This window comes from Xenia sp. Carnegie-2017, unplaced genomic scaffold, assembly GCF_021976095.1.
Source record: "Xenia sp. Carnegie-2017 unplaced genomic scaffold, XeniaSp_v1 HiC_scaffold_1, whole genome shotgun sequence".
In the NCBI taxonomy this organism is placed as follows: domain Eukaryota; kingdom Metazoa; phylum Cnidaria; class Anthozoa; order Malacalcyonacea; family Xeniidae; genus Xenia; species Xenia sp. Carnegie-2017.
In genome coordinates this window covers 6,856,137-6,878,182 of record NW_025813402.1, presented here as the reverse complement: position 1 = coordinate 6,878,182, position 22,046 = coordinate 6,856,137, and the positions used below count along the sequence as shown (strand labels likewise).

General features: G+C 33.1%; 2 protein-coding genes and 1 long non-coding RNA gene across 6 annotated transcripts; 2 read left to right on the top strand and 1 right to left on the bottom strand.

Moving 5' to 3' along the window:
- Positions 1-66: 66 nt before the first annotated feature.
- Positions 67-3,833, bottom strand: LOC124444405. 2 transcript variants are annotated; one of them, XM_046995028.1, is made up of 6 exons: positions 3,012-3,833; positions 2,567-2,717; positions 2,189-2,362; positions 1,813-1,912; positions 1,620-1,730; positions 67-1,186 (listed from the first exon to the last, which is right to left on the bottom strand). In XM_046995028.1, the coding sequence occupies exons 1-6, from the start codon at positions 3,078-3,080 to the stop codon at positions 1,105-1,107; spliced, it is 687 nt and encodes a 228-aa protein (XP_046850984.1). In that variant the 5' UTR covers positions 3,081-3,833; the 3' UTR covers positions 67-1,104. The 2 variants fall into 2 exon arrangements, with proteins under 2 accessions (XP_046850984.1, XP_046850975.1); XM_046995019.1 differs by having other exon boundaries at positions 2,189-2,413; positions 3,012-3,831.
- On the top strand, positions 2,253-2,902 carry LOC124444421. Its single transcript, XR_006947953.1, has 2 exons — positions 2,253-2,336; positions 2,624-2,902. It is a non-coding gene; the product is annotated as an uncharacterized LOC124444421 (long non-coding RNA).
- A 1,191-nt stretch (positions 3,834-5,024) lies between the features above and the next one.
- On the top strand, positions 5,025-21,445 carry LOC124444377 (epidermal growth factor receptor substrate 15-like 1). Of its 3 annotated transcripts, none has more exons than XM_046994985.1 (30): positions 5,028-5,159; positions 6,041-6,085; positions 6,279-6,368; positions 6,508-6,555; positions 6,741-6,836; positions 6,922-6,975; positions 7,686-7,721; positions 8,212-8,259; positions 8,461-8,562; positions 11,226-11,393; positions 11,971-12,070; positions 12,466-12,529; positions 13,250-13,328; positions 13,671-13,781; positions 13,878-13,945; positions 14,342-14,414; positions 14,518-14,616; positions 15,723-15,785; positions 15,965-16,012; positions 16,111-16,188; positions 16,538-16,609; positions 17,195-17,404; positions 17,769-17,849; positions 18,005-18,031; positions 18,131-18,164; positions 18,600-18,700; positions 18,791-18,829; positions 19,123-19,239; positions 19,634-19,927; positions 20,920-21,445. In XM_046994985.1, exons 1-30 carry the CDS (start codon positions 5,127-5,129, stop codon positions 21,073-21,075), a joined length of 2,634 nt encoding a protein of 877 aa, XP_046850941.1. In that variant the 5' UTR covers positions 5,028-5,126; the 3' UTR covers positions 21,076-21,445. The 3 variants fall into 3 exon arrangements, with proteins under 3 accessions (XP_046850952.1, XP_046850941.1, XP_046850934.1); XM_046994978.1 differs by having other exon boundaries at positions 5,029-5,159; positions 18,597-18,700; XM_046994996.1 differs by lacking the exon at positions 13,671-13,781 and having other exon boundaries at positions 5,025-5,159; positions 18,597-18,700.
- Positions 21,446-22,046: the final 601 nt, after the last annotated feature.

Sequence of the window (22,046 nt, the reverse complement as noted above, 5' to 3'; positions counted from 1 at the left end):
GAACAAGACATTTAAGCTTGGACAGCGAGTTGTTACATAATTATTGCTACATAATTGCAACAAACGTAATTATTAACAAAGGTTATTATTTCCTTATTAGAGAACTAATTTGACAGTTTTGAAAGTATATGATATCTGTATAAGATCGAATCACAATTAGCAAACCGTAACCCACGAAGTTTAATGCGCGTTTCTTACCACTTTAAATTTTTTGGAGGCTTACACATTATTGCATAGTTTGCATTACACTTTTTTCAAGTGCATCTTTGTATTTGTGTTTCAAATTTGTTTTTACAATCAAGATTAGAAAAAAGAAAGGTGAATATGAACTTTTTGAAGTACACAATTTTTTCATCAATTCATTGTTAAAAGACGTTGTGACATTAGACTATGTGTGCGTTTATATATATACAAAGATTTGCATATTAGTGACGTGGCTACAAATGATTACAGTGAATTTAGTTTGATGAACAGGACAAAAAAAGTAAAGAGAAATATATGGTATAAAGTTATAGTAAAGGTACAGTTGGTGCAAATCAACACAAAACGTAGTAGGAAAGGTCGAGTGGCACACGCGTCGTATGACTCTATGGGTCAAACCACACGCCATGTAGCATCTTCACACCAGAATCACTTAGAACATGGGAATTTTGCCTTTCACAGGAAAACAGTCAGCATGCCCTACCAGATGCAGTCTCTTATCCATATTGACACGTCAGGTTACACTGCTTCCTTTAACGACTTCACAATTTTATCTTCTTCACAATTCACCTTACCACCCTAGACTCATACCTGACAATGAAAGCCTCCTGATCTCTAAAGTCTAAACTCGCACCCTCACAGAATTTCCAAGGCAGTTCCATCTCTCTCGACCTGTTTTGACTATCCCACTACGTTTTGTGTTGATTTGCACCATCTTCATCGTCACTCACACTTTATACTATATATTTTTTCTTATATATTTGTTGTCTTTTTCATCACTGTAATGTCATCACTGTTTGTCTTGTTCTCACTGTAATTTTACACTTGTAAACACACTCGTAATACGTTAATCTTTGTATGTAGACGCACACTTGACAATTTTAATTCAATGGATGTCAACTGTCAAGTTAAACGTAGCAACACCGAAAACTGTCTCCACATTCCTTCTTCAGGTGATCTCAAGTCACTAATGACATCTTCATTCCTAAAAATAAGAAATATATGTGGTACTTTTCTTACATTTGAGACGGTGTTTTAAAAACAAATTATTTTTGGTGTCCTGCATGCAATGAATTTAAAAATCGATTTCAAAAAACTTTACAGAATACATGCCGAGTGCTTCGTGACACACTTTAAAACAAAGCCAATAAAATTTTTATCGTATAAACCTGTTTTTAGATTCCTTTATATTTGCTATGAATTTGGAGTTAGGCTGGGGTCTGCCATGTTTGAAAAAAGACCTTCAAAATATTTCGGTGCAAATTTTGCTGTAAAAACCATCAACAACATTCCGTTATGAGGCTATGAGCTACTGAAGTAAAATGCCGTTCGGAAGAAGCTGCCATAATGCTATATATCTGTAGATAATTGATTAAATAATTAATTAAGTGTCTTTTCAATAAAGACCATCTGTTCACCTCAACTCAGCTCTGTTAAATGTGATATGGATATTTATGGCAGGAACAAGAAGTTTAACGGCCAGTTTTCGTTTGATTGTTTCAGCACTATCTAGATTTGTTAATGTCATCCTTAAAAGACAAAAAAAATCAAACTAATTTCAGGATTAGAGATAAAATATGGGGGAGTAAGAACGAAATTGCGGAAAGATACCTTATTGTATCTTTTGACTGGGTGGAATTAGTGTTTCCACTATCAAGTGTTACATGTGAGTCCAAACTTATGGTATCTGCATAGTTAGAAATCCCACGATCTGAAAAAAGAACATGAATGATATACACCATCACCATTAAAAGACTGAATCTAAATGCAAATTTTGCCAATGATCACATCATATACAAACAGTCGCGAATAAACATTTGAGCACATATATATTCTCGTGACTTGTTTTGCTCAAAATACTTCTCTGTAAATCATGCTATCATTCAAAAACATCTCCGTGTTGAAAAACGTCACGTGGCCGCAGGTGCTCCCACATAGGCATCTTTGGGCATTGATTAATGGCAGTTTCTTATTACTGAATAACTACCTTGCTCTAAGAATATGAGGTCATAATAAAGGTTATTTGATTTCCTAAAAGACTCAGGCCACTTATATCCTTTTCCTTGTGGCTTGTATGACACATGTTTGACGCCAGGATCCTTGCTGTGTACGTTGGTTCCATAAACATAATACAGGTTTTTCGTCTGATCTTTTCTTGCTCCTTTGAACACATAGTAAAACTTAAAAGCATCCTCAGGTTTCACCACAGCATCTTATATATAATAAATTAAAAAGAAAAAACGTTCAATATTTAAATGCAGAGTCAGGCTAGACTCGCCGTTTCAACTGTTCTCACACGCTTATACTCGAGTATTGCAAAAAGCATTCAAATTTAATGATGTATTTAACAACATAACTCTCTTACCTTCGCTGTAATCTTCTAATTTTGGATGATAAAAATAGCTTGTTTTTAAACTTTTAGGTTTTTCTGAAATTTCTTCATTTAACCGAATATGACGATGTCTTATGGTACCATGGCCCAAGTCCAATAAGGAGGGTGAATGCATTGGCAATATCTAGAATGATTTTAATTCATCATTTACTTTCAAGGTTACAAGTTCTCCGAAGAGATTTTGAAAGAGATAAACGAAATGAGAATATCACTCTTACGACTGGACATGCAAAGTTTCTGAGTTATCTAAATTAAAATTTTGCTTCAAATTAAACTATGATATGAAGAAATATATTATGAAAACAACAATCAAACATCCCACAAAAGCATGCAAAGCACATTCAAGTTCAGCAGATTTCAAGTCAGTCTTCACTGAAGAGATGTTGAGACATACAAACATAGTATAGAATCCACTCACATTATCGTCATGGCAAAATTTTCCTAAGGCATTAGACTTGCTATTAAATGTCGATACAGCAGAGCCCATTCCATTTAATATTTAGAATAAAATTGTAATTGTCTGTCTACATTAACGACAAATTTCATACGTTGTTCAAGATCATATATTTTAAGAATTGTTTACATTTCGTTTATCCATAGCAACAACTAACTATGCGTCAAGTTACATGGATAAGAAAAAAACCCCAGGAATGCCTATTAAATCACCCGATCTTGTATTTCATGTATACGTAATGAGGTATACCTCTTGGGCAACCTTTTTCTTCCTTTATAATCTTTTCGCTACATCAACAGCTTATGCCACAACAGGCAGAATTATTTGCTATCTTTTTTGGCACAAAAACTAAGGTTTATACAAAAATCACAACTGGGACGTATATATATATATATATAGTACGTGTGATGTTGCTACATCACAAAGAGGACGTGTTTGCTATATCTTTCGTAGCAAAAGGGTTAGATTCTTCTTAGGTATCAGGTGACTGCAGCCGTGAAAAGATAATTCGTTAATGGCATGACCGTCATCAGTCATGGAAACGATGGTCACTGTGGCGTGGCACTTTTTTTGCATCCTCACAAAAATTCTATCATGATTGTTCGGCAACTAAGCTTCAATAAAAAACAGAATAAGGAAATCATGCTCTATCTCAGCTAAGTCCCCTTGACTTTAGCACAGCGTGTATTCCATCGGTTCAGTGTCTTTATGATCATGATGCACATGATAGCATATGTACAAAAATTATATCGCATGACTTTGCTTAGTTACTCTATGGATAGTTTGTTTAACTTCAATACCTATCATCTATGGTGAATTGATTATTAGAAATATCAATTTACTCCTACAGAAGAAGCCTCTTCATTTGTTATGAGGTGTATATTTACCGTCTATCTATATAAAGATTAAAAAGCTGAGGGAGATGATGAAATCATTGAAACCATGTTCAGTACAGAACACTGATAAAAATCACGAGAAAGGCTGGTAGAAAGTGAGTAATATCACCTGGAAGCAGTGGCGTAGTCAGCACGCAAGTTTGTTTATGCTATGTAAGTTTCTTTTTGTGTTTACTCACTGTAAAAGAAATAAATAATGCTAATGATGAAAAATTTGCACCGCATGAACAAATTTAATTGCGCTCTAAGATGGGACTCACAAAATCACAATAGAAGAATAGTGCAACTACATTTAAACTTTTGATTTTGTTGACAACAATATGCTTATTGCAAAGATATATACAGTGACGTAGTCAGCCCAGAAGTTTTGGTCCTGCTATGTAAATTTTATGTCATTAACTAACATTATTCATTTCTTTAGAAATCTGTTGTTTTTACAGCGAGTGAACACAGAAAAACTAACATAGCAGGACCAAATTCGCAGGCTGGCTACACCACTGGGTATAGCTTGTCATCAAAAGCAAAGACAGTTGACTTGAAACTCTTCCTGGTTACAGCAGGAGTACCTTAAGGTCCAAGGAACGTTTGTGGGCTCATGATTATTCTTTATGATATAATCAATAATTAGAGATCTCAAAGAAAGAAAACCTCTACCTTTGTATAATATTCAGAATTTTTGAAGATTTTTTAAACCATACACCTGCAGGACTGATCGTTTTAAACAAAATCTTATGACATATTAAATCATGACGAATATTTTTAAGTTACCACTTTATATTAAAGTGGTAAATTTAATGAATCGATTTTTCCAGGAATCGAAAACATTAGAAATGCTTATTTTGCATGATGACAGAGTAAAGGAATTTTCTCCTAATACCTTTTTCGTTCTTGCTCTGAGACATTTGTAATTAGTCAAACTGTAAATACTCGAGTACTTTGCCTCATTCCTTCATTCATACCACAAACATATTTTTACAGGTTCATGTGTCAGCCAGGGGACAATTGGCTAATCTGGCCAAAGACTTAAGAGAAAGATTTCCCAGATTTCTTTAATGAAATAATGACGTTCTTATTCACATGTGCATATTTCACATATATTATTCCCACTGATCTAAATACATAACATTTACTGAGGTGTTATGATCATTCATGACTCCAGTCATTGATCAAAGCTTCGACGAATATGGCTGCAGTTAGTTCGTTATCATTATCTCAGGTAAGCGGCCACTTTTTAAGCTTGAGTGCTTTTATTTCATTCATTTTTATGGTCGTTTGAAATCAATTTGAAACGACATGTTATCGGAATGAGTTAATTTGTCATTGTGTGTGCAACTCCAGAAATAATACCTGTATATTAAAAAGATAGTAATAATTGCAAACTCTTGTCATTGATCAATTCAGAAAGTGTGTTGTACTAGTAAATGATGCATTATAGTTTTTCTCATTCATAATAATCAAAGCTTCTTGTGAGCGTAGTTTATCTTAATGGCGATTTCATTCAGTGATCACTCACCTTGCAGATTATACGTTGCTGAAGCCTGAATGTTGATTCATAAAGTATATCTCGCATTGTCAAATTTATGTATTTTGAAGAGTTAAAAGGCGAGGTTTTTAATTTTGTCAAATACCACACTAAAAGAAATATGAAATCTTGTTGAACATAGTTGTAATTTCATTTAGTCTTGTTTTAATTTCACTTGATCAACTTTCACCTTTTAGCTTTCACAGGTGTTGTTTCATATTTCTATTTTATTTGTTGAAAAATAATAAGAAAGTATCATCAAAGACAGCAGTAATAGGAACATTTCAAATGCCTAAAAGACAGACTCGATGATAGTGGATTATTGGCAATGCTATCCAGATTATTTGCTTCTTTTTGCAGATTATCCAGCAATATTTATCTTTCATTTCTTAAGAAATGACCATTCTTACTATCTTCTTCTCACTCAATGTTTTACTATTGAGTCAACTGAGAAATATTTGCATATTGAAGTGTAATGGGTTTGCCATAGTTTTCCATTGCTTAAATGACCATTGCTTCTTGTACATATAGTTGTGTACATTAATGTTTGTTTAGCTTGTTAATTCAATTTTTAGCTCTCAAGTGGCCATTCAACTCTTTATGAGAATTACTGGAAACAGGTTTGTATTAGTTTGTACTTTTGATAATGACTACTTAGATTCACTGGTTAATAATAAGTATGTTAGATTCACCGATAACATTCATTTGGATGGAAAAAAATTGTGTAAAGTTGATTATATTTGCATAGGAGCCAAAAAGTATTGATAACATAACCAAGTTGTTCATTACTTCTATGAAATACATTTATATTAGGTAGACATTTCAGGATCAGGAAAGATCAATGCAGAAGAAGCAGCACGGTTCCTTAAACGATCAGGTCTTGGTGATGCAATATTACGTGAGGTAATTACTTTTACTGTAGATACGTGAATACTAATTAAATACACTAGATATCATGTTTAAGTGTTGTAGGATATGCTTGATGAAGATTTTGTCTTTGAAATAATGAATGCTGCGATCATAATAATGTTTTCCTTTCTAGATATGGGAATTATCTAATCCAACTGGAAACTCTCACCTGGACAAGCAGGTACATAGTCTTGGGATGGGCCTAAAAATGCTTGTCTTTCATTTGTTCTGTGTATAAATTTGTTTGTTGTCTTTGAGCTAACTCTAGCATTTCAACTAATACATTTTAATTGCAAACAATTATCCCTTTACCTGGATTATTATGTTTCATTTTAACCTACTGGTTTCTCTTTCAATTATTCATAGGGTTTTTATGTTGCATTACGGCTCATTGCTAATGCCCAAAATGGCAAAGAGGTCAGTTTGCTTCATATATCGCTGCCTGGACCACCTCCTAATTTGGTAAGTAATGTCATGCATTGATTTCATGTCACAAAATTTATGTTTCAATTAACTGCAATATTTCACAATAATTTTCACATTTTAGGGTGAGCATAACGTGACCTCTTTATCTGGTGACAATTCCGGATGGTTGATTCAGGTAAATTAAAGATTGAACATCTTGCAAAATGTTTTAATGTTTAATAATTTTAGTATTAAAAATATTTTGAATCATCAGAAATCAAGCTATCTCAGATTTTTTGTTTAGAGCTGAGTGAACTTTGCGTAATGATAGCGCTTTTACCTTTTCAAAAAAATTGTATTTATTTCTTGTTAAGAAATGCGCATTTAGTAATTTATTTCAATTTCAATGTTTCAATGAAAAGGTGCATGGTCATACTCAATTGCCAATGGTGATGGTATGAAATACATAATTGCCTTTGAAATGAGAAGTTTTCTTTGACTACCTTTACTTAGTCATATTCTACAATTTCTTAGCCTCTAATACTGTTATATTAATTGTTTACAGCATGTAGGTTATACCATTTTAGAACTTTTCTTGGCGGGGTGCTAGAGAATTTTTGAGGGGTTACACACCCCCCTGCACCGTGCAGAAAATTCACCGCTTGAGAACATACCTATTCAAATTATTTAATTAGATGTATGTGATGTAAAAGTGTCCCCGTGTTTCTACTTTATTAAATCAAACTATGCAAATAGTATCTAGAACATGATTTGGTTTTGAGAGGCAAAATTGAATATTGTCACTTTGTCATGCAACTGTAATCAATTAGTTCGCTAACTAATGAATGTCTACATGACCTTGTTTTTCTAACAATCTTTTAAATCCATGTGTCTATTGTTGTTTAGCCTGCTGAAAAATCAAAGTACGATGGTATATTTGAGGTAAGTACTCGTGTTAGCATCCATCATCCTAATGAAGCTTTATGGTCGCGTGTCTCTATATCACGAGATGTCCGTGAAGTTTGAATGAAATTGCTTTTGAATTAGGAGCTTTGTACTTGGTATCAACGTTGATGGATACTTTTTCACTAGGGGGCTTAAAACACAGCACGAAATCAAATACTCATTGTCGCTCCTTAGATTATGTTTTTAACTGGTTATGCGGGGATAACTGTCTTTATGCAATAACCCTCACAATTTAACAACATTTTTTTGAATGATACTGCAAATTTTGTTCAATCGTTTGAAAGTTTGTTCTCTGTCATTATATACAATAAAATTGCAAATCTCAGTTTCGAAGACTATAATAATTGGATAGCTAAGAATTGAGTTTTCTGAATCTTCAAATGAACTTCGAAACACTTTGTCAACGAGATAAATGAAACATTGTGGACTTAAGTACAAACTGTTTAATAATTTATGATATTTTTAGTCCTTAACACCAGTGAACGGCTTGCTGTCTGGGGATAAAGTCAAACCAGTAAGTTATTAAAATAATAAACATTTGTCAGCTAGGACGTTGCGCTCGTTTGGTAGGCTTGGTTCAAAACGAAGGGTTGGTTTAAAAAATATTTCTATCTTTCCTGTTAAATTTATTTCTGATTTTGAACATGGTATATGTCCTTTCCTTTATCTCTAGCTACAGACGAGGACGGCAATTGTGATTTTTTTTTCTTTACAGGTTTTACTGAATTCTAAGTTACATGTTGATATTCTTGGTCGAGTTTGGGATCTCTCTGATATTGACAACGATGGGATGTTGGACAAGGATGAATTTTCCGTGGTACGTAAGTCTCACACTTTCTCTCTTTGTTCTTTCGTTAATGCTGTTGTCATGTAGTACGTGTGAAACCAAAATTTAAACTTTGATTTTGTCATGTAGTACGTGTAAAAACAAAATTTAAACTTTGATTTTGTCATGTAGTACGTGTAAAAATAAAATTTGAACTTTGATTTTGTTATGTAGTACGTGTAAAAACAAAATTTAAACTTTGATTTTGTCATGTAGTACGTGTAAAAACAAAATTTAAACTTTGATTTTGTCATGTAGTACGTGTAAAAATAAAATTTGAACTTTCATTTTGTTATGTAGTACGTGTAAAAACAAAATTTAAACTTTGATTTTGTTATGTACTACGTGTAAAACCAAAATTTAAACTTTTTTAGTGTCATGTAGTACGTGTAAAACCAAGATTTAAACTTTGATAGTTTCATGTAGTAGGTGTAAAAACAAAATTGAAACTTTGATTTTGTTATGTAGTACGTGTAAAAACAAAATTTAAACTTTTTTAGTGTCATGTAGTACGTGTAAAACCAAGATTTAAATTTTGATAGTTTCATGTAGTACGTGTAAAAACAAAATTTGAACTTTGATCTTGTCATGTAGTACGTGTAAAAACAAAATTTAAACTTTGATTTTGTCATGTAGTACGTGTAAAACCAAAGTTTAAACTTTTTTAGTGTCATGTAGTACGTGTAAAACCAAGATTTAAACTTTGATAGTTTCATGTAGTACGTGTAAAAACAAAATTTAAACTTTGATTTTGTCATGTAGTACGTGCAAAAACAAAATTTAAACTTTGATCTTGTCATGTGCTACGTGTAAAACCAAAGTTTAAACTTTTTTAGTGTCATGTAGTACGTGTAAAAACAAAATTTGAACTTTGATTTTGTCATGTAGTACGTGTAAAAACAAAATTTAAACTTTGATTTTGTTATGTACTACGTGTAAAACCAAAATTTAAACTTTTTTAGTGTCATGTAGTACGTGTAAAACCAAGATTTAAACTTTGATAGTTTCATGTAGTAGGTGTAAAAACAAAATTGAAACTTTGATTTTGTTATGTAGTACTTGTAAAAACAAAATTTAAACTTTGATTTTGTCATGTACTACGTGTAAAACCAAAATTTAAACTTTTTTAGTGTCATGTAGTACGTGTAAAACCAAGATTTAAACTTTGATAGTTTCATGTAGTAGGTGTAAAAACAAAATTGAAACTTTGATTTTGTCATGTAGTACGTGTAAAAACAAAATTTAAACTTTGATTTTGTCATGTGGTTCATGTAAAACCAAAGTTTAAACTTTTTTAGTGTCATGTAGTACGTATAAAACCAAGATTTAAACTTTGATGGTTTCATGTAGTACGTGTAAAAACCAAATTGAAACTTTGATTTGTCATGTAGTACGTGTAAAAACAAAATTTAAACTTTGATCTTGTCATGTGGTTCATGTAAAACCAAAGTTTAAACTTTTTTAGTGTCATGTAGTACGTGTAAAAACAAAATTTAAACTTTGATTTTGTCATGTGGTTCATGTAAAACCAAAGTTTAAACTTTTTTAGTGTCATGTAGTACGTGTAAAACCAAGATTTAAACTTTGATAGTTTCATGTAGTACGTGTAAAAACAAAATTTGAACTTTGATCTTGTCATGTAGTACGTGTAAAAACAAAATTTAAACTTTGATTTTGTCATGTAGTACGTGTAAAAACAAAATTTAAACTTTGATTTTGTCATGTAGTACGTGTAAAAACAAAATTTAAACTTTGATTTTGTCATGTACTACGTGTAAAAACAAAATTTAAACTTTGATTTTGTCATGTAGTACGTGTAAAAACAAAATTTAAACTTTGATTTTGTCATGTAGTACGTGTAAAAACAAAATTTAAACTTTGATTTTGTCATGTACTACGTGTAAAAACAAAATTTAAACTTTGATTTTGTCATGTAGTACGTGTAAAACCAAAGTTTAAACTTTTTTAGTGTCATGTAGTACGTGTAAAACCAAGATTTAAACTTTGATAGTTTCATGTAGTACGTGTAAAAACAAAATTGAAACTTTGATTTTGTCATGTAGTACGTGCAAAAACAAAATTTAAACTTTGATCTTGTCATGTGCTACGTGTAAAACCAAAGTTTAAACTTTTTTAGTGTCATGTAGTACGTGTAAAAACAAAATTTGAACTTTGATTTTGTTATGTAGTACGTGTAAAAACAAAATTTAAACTTTGATTTTGTTATGTAGTACGTGTAAAACCAAAATTTAAACTTTTTTAGTGTCATGTAGTACGTGTAAAAACAAAATTTGAACTTTGATTGTTTCACGTAGCTCGTTTGTAATCAAAATTTAAACTTTTAAATTGTTTAGAGTAAGAAGCGGCATGGCTTCGCTACTGAGCAGCTTTACTGTAGTTTCACAACATACGTCGTCAAGTATACATAGCTACAACGTAATAGCATTAGACATACCGTACTCAGTAGCCATTAATAATTTGCGCGGTGTCATGTAAATAATTTGAATGGTGTCATGTAAATTTTTTATGTTATACAACGTATTTGAATAGACATGTTCAGTAACCATTAATAATTTACGTAGGATCATATAAGTTTTTTGAGATTTAATTTTCAAGTCACTTCTATGTTACACGTTCACATTTTATATTTTCAGGCAATGCATTTAGTGTACAAAGCTCTCGAAGGTGAAGCAGTGCCGCAATCTTTATCTCCTTCTCTTATTCCACCGTCCAAGAGATTCTTCGTACCAGATAGCGTATCACCTAAGAAATCACCAGGTGTATCTCCTACACCTATAATGGCGTCTACCACTTCTTCACACGTTAGTAGTAAAATAATGTATGCAATAAACGTTATGTAATGTGGACTACACTGCCATGAATGTGTCACAATCTGGACTGCTCGTTGCCATGAGTGTGTCAAATTCTGGACTACACACTGCAGGCATGTAGCCAGAACGATAATTGGATGGCGGGTCGTATTCATACGTTTATTCATTTTATAATCCATCAAAAACAATGGATTGCAAAAGAAACTAATACGAAATGTCATGCATATATGGATACGCCCCCCCTCCCCCCCCAATTATCGTTCATTCTACGTGCCTGACACACTATCGTAAATGTTACGAAGTTTTCATCCTTGATGTACAATGATAATTTTGCCTTGTAAATAATTTATTTTCTCCATGAAAAGTGATGCATTTGTTGGTGATCTTTACTAATCGCGTGCACTCTAAGTTACTACAACCTCCGTGAGTTGATTTTAGGTTTCATCAAATGTACATCAGTACACGACGTTTGTCTTTTTTCGTCTTATTGCTTGCTTTATAGTTTATAGAATGTGCATATAGTGTGCTTCCATTGCAATGTATTCATATTTTTTTCTCATATACGTAGGTGTCCAGTAACGTTCCCTGGGTCGTTACACCAGCGGAAAAATCGAAATACGACGCAATGTTTAAAACTGTTGACAAAGATAACGATAATTTTGTCACAGGTAAGTCAAATTTTGTGTCAACATGATCAATGGATAAAATAATAAAATACAGCTCTGTGTTTAAAATTCATTTGCGCCAATAGGCTGTTTTCTCCGAGTCTTTCACCGGCTGACCTCGTTCTAACTTCAGAAGATCAACTTTTAAAATGACGTAATCTTCATTCTTCACATTTGCGAAGCATTGAAATATGTACACACATACTGTTTATGAAGTTCAGTGTTTCGTGACCAAAAATGGACGAAATTTTTTTAGAGCAATACTTATCTAAATAAAAAAATTAGCAAATATTGATCATTTTTTGTTATTACTCGCCACATGAACATCACATTACCAGAGTGAATATATAAAACCTGATAAAGTCAGTGGAAATATTTTCATTGTACTTTCTCTCTAGGAGACGAGGTAAAAAGTATTTTCATGGCTTCTGGACTATCGCAGCTACTTCTTGCTCATATATGGTGGGTTATTTACGGTCAACCTGGTAAAGCATTGTAAAATATTGCAATAGTTAAAGTACCCCTAGCAGTAAAATTTTTTATTAGCGTTTGTTAAATTTATGTGGGATTTCTACGTTATCCGCGAACAAAGTTTTTTATATTGTCAAATCGTTCTGTGTTTATGGCGGTTTAAATTGGGCAAAAATGTCCTTTTTGATGGATCTTTTCCGTCGTCAGAAAGTCTTGATAGTTTTATTTTTCTGACGTCATTCAAGGGAATCGTCAATACAAAATATATATGCCATTTACCTTGGATGACTTCACAATGTGGCCCGACCCAGACTTCATGCCGCGACGGTCAAGGTCCATTGAAGAACAACTTTGAATCGCAGTAATAGCAGAAAAAATTCACTAAATTGAAAAATTTTCTTACCGTTACGTACGTTAGAAACTGTTTTATTAACGCCAATGAAAATTTTTTGCTGGTACCTAGCAGCAGTATTGCATCACACATTCCTTTAGTACTGTGACAACAATCAGAATGCATTGTTCTATAATATTGCTTCAATCAAACTCTTGCCCATGCAACCAATTATATAATGGTTAGACGAACAAAAAAATGCAGCGTGATGACAAGTAAACTTTTACAGAACAATTCGCATTACGCCGGTTGCATAGTGGCTGCCCTGCGAGCAAGGTACGTACCCCCAAAAATTTTTTTTATAATTTACTTTCATAAAGGAGTTTGTGTGACGTGAACAATTCTGGTCGCTTAAACGTCGAACAATTTTGTCTGGCAATGTTTCTCATACAACAAAAGGTAAGTGTTAGGTTTTTTCGACATAATGAAATTGTTCTGCCTACACTCGATGTATTAATTAAAAGAGACTAGCCTGAACTTTCTCATTAAGGATCGGCCTCTAGGACTTTATTTGAAAACGAATATCATTCTGGATTTATGTTGTTTTTATCTGCAGCTTTACAAACATAGGTTTAGTCATTTGCAATATTCAACTCGGACGGGTGAGGCTACTCGATCCATGTAACAACGACTTTCAATGTTTTTATAAAACTTCAAAGCTTTATCATTGTTATAAACACCTAAAATATATAATGTTAATGGCATCTTGAAATAATGACGATCATACATAAATACGTATAGGTGAAAGGGATCGAACCACCTAAAACATTACCACCTGAGATGGTTCCACCATCAATGCGAGCTGGTGGGCAGGCATTAATTATACCTGGTGCAATTGATGAAGCAATTAAGGTGTGCTATGTCAACCAACTTAATGTACTGTACTCAGGGAGGTTCATCATATTTTAATGGAGTAAGGAACAGCTATTAAGTATCTCCGTATTTTAGAGCACCGCATCTTCGTCAATGGCTGGGGAACTCGACAAAATATCAAAGGAAATTGAAGAGTTGGGAAAGTAAGTTTATCTATCCTTATTGGTTGATTCGTGACTTGAGATGAGGGGAGAATATTTTTTAACGCATCGAGCCTGTATTCGTTGGTTAAGAATGTTATACTTTATGTACATAGCGTTATTGAAGTTAATATTCTATTATACCAACTAGCCTTTTGACATTTTTGTTGCTATGAATACTTTATTTCGTTCTTATTGGTCACAGAACAGGCGCGGTTGCGGACTTTCCTATTTTAAGTTGTACCCAAAGATGACAAAAGTTTAAATTTTAGTTTTTCTGGTTTACAAAACACTGTCATTCTTTGAATTTATTTATGAAATAGTTCTTTGGCTTCGTCTTCAATGCTTTTGAAGCTATTTGAATGTATGATGCATTTCTTTTGGTTTTCTGCTTAAAAGAACAAAAACATCTTTGCAAAAGGAGATTGAAGAAAACGAAGATTTAGTTCGACGAAGACATATCGAAGTTCAGGTAATTTAATAATCTGAGGAGAATAATATTTTGTTTCCACTAGACAGTTGCGATTTAAAACGATAAACGTTGACTTTGTGAATCCTTTTTATTTCGATAATAGGAATTGGAAAGCGAATTGGAGAAAGCGAAAGACGAAATAAAACAGTTAGATAAACGAAAAGAAGAAACAAAACAACAACTGGACAAACTAGACCATGAGGTACGCGAGTGCATTTTCACTCTACGAGCTTATATTTATTTTGCATTCAGTTTTTTGGGTATATTTCAGGAAGATTTAGAGGTACTCTAACGCATTTGTTAGCATTTTTTAAATTAATTGCTAGCAGCCGAAACTTTGCACAAAGAAAGCTCCGTGCATGAAAAATCACTCTAGAAACTTTTGGCAAAAAAGTCTTGATTGAAGTATGGAAACCAAGCCATTCCTCTGATCAAGTCAAATTACGACGTCACAAGCTACCAGAAGCGACTATTAAAGCGTGCAACTCTTGTACGTTTTGGTACCAAAACTTCATACTGTAATATTCATGTGTGGAGTTTATTTGTGCAAAGTTTTGGCTGCCAACAATTCTCATTTTTTACCCCCCCCAAATTTAGGGGGGGGGGTCTTGGAATTTTCAAAAATGCCTTCTAGGGGTGGGTCGAAAAAATTTTGAATTTCTAGGGGTGGGTTATAAACTAGGGGTGGGTATGTCTATGTAGGGGTGGGTTCCGAGATTTTCCCTATTAGAAAAATTAAAAAATAGATGAAATGCATCTATGATAAAAAAAGTTAATAACTTCAAAGTTCAACATCACTCAATTTTTGCCCCCATGTTATTGCATCATCTATCTTCATATTACCCTATAAGGGACCAAAGATATCTCCTTAATTTGACACCATGTTATTGCATCAGCCATTGATTGCATCAGCCATTGATTGCATCAGCCATTTATACATAGACTTTATCAGTGTTGTATATAGTATGCATAGAGAGACCATAAATAAGTCTAAAATCAGCTTTCCGTAGAAAAAAACGAATTTTTTTTCGGCTCGTATGTAGGGGTGGGTAAGGAAATTTTAGACCCAAATGTAGGGGTGGGTTACCAATTTGGGGTGGGTATGTCTATGTAGGGTGGGTTCCAACCCCTCTAGAAACTATGCAATTTATATGAACGATTTTTCGAAAATGCTCGAATATCCCTTTAAAAGAATATAAATGTATTTATTCACAGATTTATGCATTGTGCTTTGTGAGACACGTTTTTGTATGTACCTATCTTTTAAAATCTATTTAAAATTGAAAATTTTATCTGGGTATTGTTTAGAAAGTAAATTTTGAGACCCAGTTGAAGGAAATACAAGGCAAATGCCATGACGAAACTCAAAAGGTTTGGCACATTTATCTTGTTTATGCGTAGTTGTGGCATTAATTTAATTTTCAAAGTTTCTTGTGCTGGAAGGACTAGCTGTCAATTTCAGTGTTTTGTTGTTCTGTTTTTTAGCTTTGTTACGTGGTGACATTTTAGTTTGCAGTTTAAATATTTTTTTGTATTTACGCTTTCTACAGATAAACAGTTTGAAAGCTCAAATTGCCGACGAAGATGTTGCAATTCAGGTGAAATATAAGCCAATTTTTGTAATATAAGCAGTGCATGTATTTTGAACAGTAAAACAGTTATTGTCAAATGAAACGATTTGTATTTATTTTAACAGAAAAGAGAGGATGAACTAAGCACAGCAAGAAATGAATTGAACAAACTAAGACAACAAGAAACAGAATTAGAAAAAGAGGTTATTATTACGTAATGTTATTTAAAAAGAATTTGGTCAGCCATGACTAAATGGGGGGGGGGTTAGATTTGAATTTGCAACGTTTTAGGAACGGTGTGCTTTACAAAATGGAGAAGTTTTTGAAAATGTTTTAGCTAGCAAAAACGATTATAGTTTGTCTGACATGATGGTTGCTTTTCATAATTTTGAGCCATTTTCTCAACTATTTTATCTGCAATTTATGGTTATTTTGTGTTGTGATCTATGCGAAATTAAAACGTGATGGTGCAAGTTCAAGATTTATTTCTTTTGCGCTCAAATCTTGTCAAAATAACTGCGAAGTGAGTGTGTTGTCAATCTATGATTTCAGGTTCAAATGGAGAAAGAAAAATTAGAAAATGTGCAAAAACAAGTGAATGTCGTTCAAGATGAAATAATGCAGGTTTGAACCATCGTCTACGTCAAATCAAAGATTTATCTTATGTACCTGTTGCTTTTTATTTTTTATTTTTCTGTCACCACAAAAAACTGTGGAACGTAGACAAATAACCACGCCGGCCAGTTTTTTTTAGGGGGGAGACAACCCTAGAATTGCTCTTACATTTAGTGCGTACTTATATTTTTTACTGTATAAGTAAAGACTTTTGTCTTCAATATATTTTATGGGGAAGATCATGTGAACCTTCTTCCATACAATTTGCCGTTGTCTCTATAGGCAAAAGATAGAATATTGTATTATATAGCCGACCATAATAATATATTGCAGCCATGTTACGCTTTCAACGTTCTTTATACACGTTCTTTATACTTGGTTCTACATATTGCTACATCGTGCTGTATAAATATAATCTAATATAGGGCTGGATCCATGATAAGTTTGTGTGCGCGCAAGATAGTTTGAGATTTTGGTTACTACTTTGTGCGTATTTCCGTGCGGGCCATATCAGACTTTAAATGAAGTATTACACAATTTATGTGGACAGCATAAATTGTTTTATGTGAATATACTGATGTTTGCAATTTTCAGGTACAAACTAAGCTTAAGTCGGTGAAAGAGTCCAATGATGTGCTGAATGGTGAAATCAACACGTATAATAGTCTTCTTCAGTCTGGTGGCAGTGTAAACAATCAATCAAATTCGATAGGTATAGGTGACTTTGCTCCTATCAGTTCCGATGGCTTCACAGACATTCTTACGACGACGTCCGAAGTGGATACGATGAGCATTAGGGCAACTGTAAGTTATTGTTATGGCAAAAGTTGAGATGCTAAATTGTATTTCGTTCATCTTTCATTGTCAGAAATATTATAAAGATAGGAGTTCTTTCAATATATCAAGATTATATATGCATACAAAATGTATATTTTTGGTATCCGGCACAATCTTCATTATACTGTTCTCATCAATTTCACGACATTTAAAATAGATATGTTTTCAAACAGAAGGATGGAATTTAATGATTTCGAAGTTGGAGACTGAGATTTAACCTGTCATACTCCACAACTTGACCATCATGTTATTTTTGTAGTGATGTAGGTTTAATATTACGACTGTTGTAGTTTCGAGCTCACTGAATAATAAAGTGGTTTTATTATTTCAGGCGGGAAGCAGTCCAGTTAGTAGTATCAGTGGATTCAGTGTTGGATCAGGAAGAGTTGATGAAGCTGTCGATGACTTTAAGGTTACTATGCTACGAACATTGTTCTAAGTTTTAACATAATTTTTGATTAGGGATTTTAGATAAGATTCTTTGTGAGTTGTTTTATGTCTGTCTGTGTTACGTACATTTTGAGACAGCTTCCTAAAAAATGAACATAGTATATGGTGTTTTTTTAGGACAAAGACGGTGCTGATGATGATAAGGTTGGATTATGTTGTGGCAAATTTTAATTATTTGTAACATCAAGCCTGACTCAGGACTTCTTCACGGCTTGATTGAAAAATCTTCTGTACATGTTTTAGGAGCTTGACCCATTCAAAAGCAAAGATGATTCTGGTTAGAAAACAATATTTTTATTTTTATATCTCACGAAATTCATCGTTTAGTACAAACATTGTCTTAAGACCCGTTTGCTGTTAGTCGCAATGATTTTCCGAACGTGGTATTTATTTTAACGAATAAACTTGTGTTAAGATTACGAAAACAGACTCATACTAAGTTGTTAGAAGATGTCTAATATGAATTCCATGTAACGTGCTTTGCTTTGTATCTTGTGAAAGACATTCATAGATATAAATTTGAATGCTTTTGTTAACGAATATTCCAATATTACCTTTGGTTGTTGTGCATGCATTTAAAAAAATCGATAAAAAACAGGGAATTATTTGATTTGTTTGATAACTTTGTAAATTTATTAATGTAATTGTGATTTCTATTATATGAGAAAGATTATCAAATTGATATAATTTGTGATTGGATTTTTTTTAGAAGCACACGATCCATTTACTACAAACGATGCATTAAAGATAGATCCATTTGCTCCTTTCAAAACTGTTTCATTTGCTGATCCGTTTTCTTCTGATCCTTTTGAGGTTGGTAAAAACAACTACGTGAAATTTTTTCTCAACATTCAAAAATTGCTTTCCATACTTCATTCAATTCTCCATTGATACCCGATACAGGAGAAAGATCCATTTGGAAGTTCCGGTGAAAAATCCCCGGTAAGCTAGCACAATTGCATTTTTCGGTTTCTATTTGATGAAGGCAGGTTATTAATGTCTCAAGTTTGAGGGCTGATACGACCCGATTTAAGAGTCGCCTCCTTGGATTTTTATTGTCTTTGAAAGATAATGCTCTTTCGCCACGTAAAATGCAGATGAGGTGATTGTGTGCGCAAAAAAATCGCATGATACAGCTGGGTTTTAGACTTTAAGAATATTTTATTATTTTTGTATTGTATCACTTGTATGATATGTTGTTTAGTCTAGCATAATTTGACGCTTTATGTGCACAGGAAAACGGTTTCAAGTCCGACCCATTTGCAAATTCCGATGCAACACCAAATGCAAGTTCAGATCCTTTCAGTTCCTCTAGTAATGACCCTTTTCAAGCATCATTTCCAAGTGATAAAGTAAGTGGGAAATTCCGAAATTACAAAGAAAAACTTACGAGATATTTCTCATGACAATGCAGAAATGATGAAAATCAAATGAAGGATAAGGTGGTGATTGCAATACTGCGTGTCTGGTTTTTGTTGTTGTTGTTGTTGGGGTTTTTTTGTTGTTTTTGTTGTCGTTTTTGTTGTCGTCATAGTGATCGTCGTCGATGTTGTTGTTGTTGTTGTAGTCGTTGTTAATTTTAATGTTGTTGATTAAATGTGTTTTATACAACAGGCGGTGTGTTTTGTTTGGCAGAAACTTCAGACGATTTTCTTTAAAATTTGCTGCTATATAAGCTCACCATGCGGTAAAATGACTCCTAAAAACTGACATGTGTAATTACCAATTTATTTTTATCCGTTTCAGAGTTCTTCAGACGATTTCTTCTCGGGGGATCCGTTCAAATCGACAACAAGCAACAGTGGTTCTGTTACAGATCCGTTTCAAAGTTCCGACTTTTTTTCTGGAACAGATTTATTTGACGGACCTCCCAATCATGTAGACGACGAAAAGAGCAAATCTCCCAAAAGTGATTCGTTCTCAAGCAGTACTAACATTTCTGATCCGTTTGCATCAAGCAACGCAACAAAATCGAACGATCCTTTCACTGCATCATTTGCAAGTTTTAGCGAGCCTGTGAAACAGAAATCTGAGACAAAGGTGGGTTAAGCTTAGTAATAAATCGTCGTACGTTAGTCTAGAACTTGGGGAGAGGGTGCGGTAAAAGATGTTTTAATCATCTTGTTTTTAATGTACTGTAGGCATCAGTTGCTTTATAACATTCGTTATTATTCAATCATTGTCACACTGCCAACTTATTATTTAATTGATATTTACTAACGATAGGAAAAGGTTCCTTATGCTTTCAAAATGAAACTTTCTACATTAGATATAGCCGTCAGTACAGTGAACAGCATTCATACAGAACCAATGCCAGGCTTTTATTTTGTTTATCCAATGACTTAGAACCCAATTCCCTAGATATCTAATCACCGTGTCAAGTTGAGGCGAGAATGCCATCTTGAAAGGTGGCATAAAGCGAGAATCTCAGTAAAATATATGTTAATAATAGAAGTTTAAAAACCAATATCATTAAACATTTAATAATTTTCACATATGCAACTAAAATCTACGTAGAAGCATATTTTAGTCGTACATATCATAGTCAGGTATCTTGTATATTGCGTTCTACGTCAACGTGCATCATTGTTGAATAACCTGCCAGCCACTATAAAAGAACAAAGCTTGACATATGCACAATTTAAAAGTACTTTTGGTAGCAATATTTCTTGTAACAGTATTATAATTTTATTTTTACGTTGTTTTAAATATATATGTATTATTACATTGTTTTTATATTAATAAGTTAAGTAAAACAGAGATTTTTTCGTGGTGACCAACTTAAATATTACCTCAAAAAGCGTAATTGCCATAGTGAATGCACTCCCAAGAGAAAACCGAGAAAAACTCTCGAGAGTTCTGAAAAGAACTGTTTTTGAATTCTACTAAGTAAATGTTTTTGATTTTAGTTAGATTTATTTTCATACGATCCCTTGAAAATCAGTTGTGGTAGCTATTGTAGTCTACCATTTTTGTAAATGATTAAATAATGTAGTTCTACCACTTCACATTTTTGCTCCTTGTATTTGCAGTCTACAAAATCAGACAAAGAAATCATTGAATGGGCTAAACGCCAGAGCAAGAGAGATGAAAAAGACAGGCAAAAGAAAATGAAATCTTTACAAGACGAGGAGGAAAAACAATTAGCCATGGCTTTGAAAAAATCTTTAGAAGAATCTGGTTCATAGTCGTGATGAATGAATTTCACGTCTGGGATCATTTTTCATTAATGTACAATTCACTCTGCTATACATACATTTATATCTTCAATGGATATCGGCCACGTTAGAGAAAGTGTGACTCTCAAATAATTCCATTGCAACAGATGAGCTAAAAAGATATTTCTTGCCCGTTCAGACGTTTTGCCTTCAAGCATTCAGAAGTTTTTCCTGAATACCATACATAATAATATACAGTTCTGATTAAATCCAACTTGCAGCAGCTCTATTTATCATACAAACCATCGTTGCAATGAGCACAAAATGAAGTAATTTAGAAAACTGCAATTCAATGTAAACTATTTTCGTAATATAGGTTAATGAAATTTCACAACAAAAAGGAATGATTGAAATTCTATAAAATTTCCAGTTGCGCACATTATGCAAATGTTGTTTCTTCTCGGTAGTCGTATGGGAGTAGCAAACCGGTCCGATCGTGTGGGGCAATTTTGTAAAAATCAAGGAAGTTTTCACAAAATATGATGTAAAGGTTTCTGTTCCCACGTCTGTAAATTTTCATAATATGCAATAATTTCGATTCAGTTCGACAGATTCGACTAACACTCAAATAGGATTAAAGTTTGGATTACGGATCACTTTCTTGTATTAAATGATTGTTAAGTACATTGCGCTAATTTTGAGTATCTCTGGTATGTTTATGCATGATTAGGTCACAGAAGAGTGTCATCTTTATTATTGTTTGTTGTTATAGTGTGATCACAACTTAGAAGTAAATTGCAGGAAAGTGTTATAGAATTATAGCATCGTCTGGAAGGAAGTTTTATGAATCAGGAATATAGATTTTACCTTAACTGCGTTAAAGCACTATGGATATTTCGCATTTAATAAAAACGACAAATTTTTTAAAATAAACATCATGAAGATGGCATCATGAGATGTTGAAACATGTTTATTTTAAAAAAAACTTGTCGTTTTTATTA

Excerpts from the sequence above, each read along its gene's own strand:
- LOC124444405 (XM_046995019.1), bottom strand. The coding sequence starts at position 3,080 with ATGGGCTCTGCTGTATCGACATTTAATAGCAAGTCTAATGCCTTAGGA. Across the intron at positions 2,718-3,011 it reads AATTTTGCCATGACGATAAT|ATATTGCCAATGCATTCACC; the intron begins GTGAGTGGATTC and ends AAATCATTCTAG. Across the intron at positions 2,414-2,566 it reads ATTAGAAGATTACAGCGAAG|ATGCTGTGGTGAAACCTGAG; the intron begins GTAAGAGAGTTA and ends ATTATATATAAG.
- LOC124444377 (XM_046994978.1), top strand. The coding sequence starts at position 5,127 with ATGGCTGCAGTTAGTTCGTTATCATTATCTCAG. Across the intron at positions 13,782-13,877 it reads CAATTGATGAAGCAATTAAG|AGCACCGCATCTTCGTCAAT; the intron begins GTGTGCTATGTC and ends TCCGTATTTTAG. Across the intron at positions 19,240-19,633 it reads CATCATTTCCAAGTGATAAA|AGTTCTTCAGACGATTTCTT; the intron begins GTAAGTGGGAAA and ends TATCCGTTTCAG.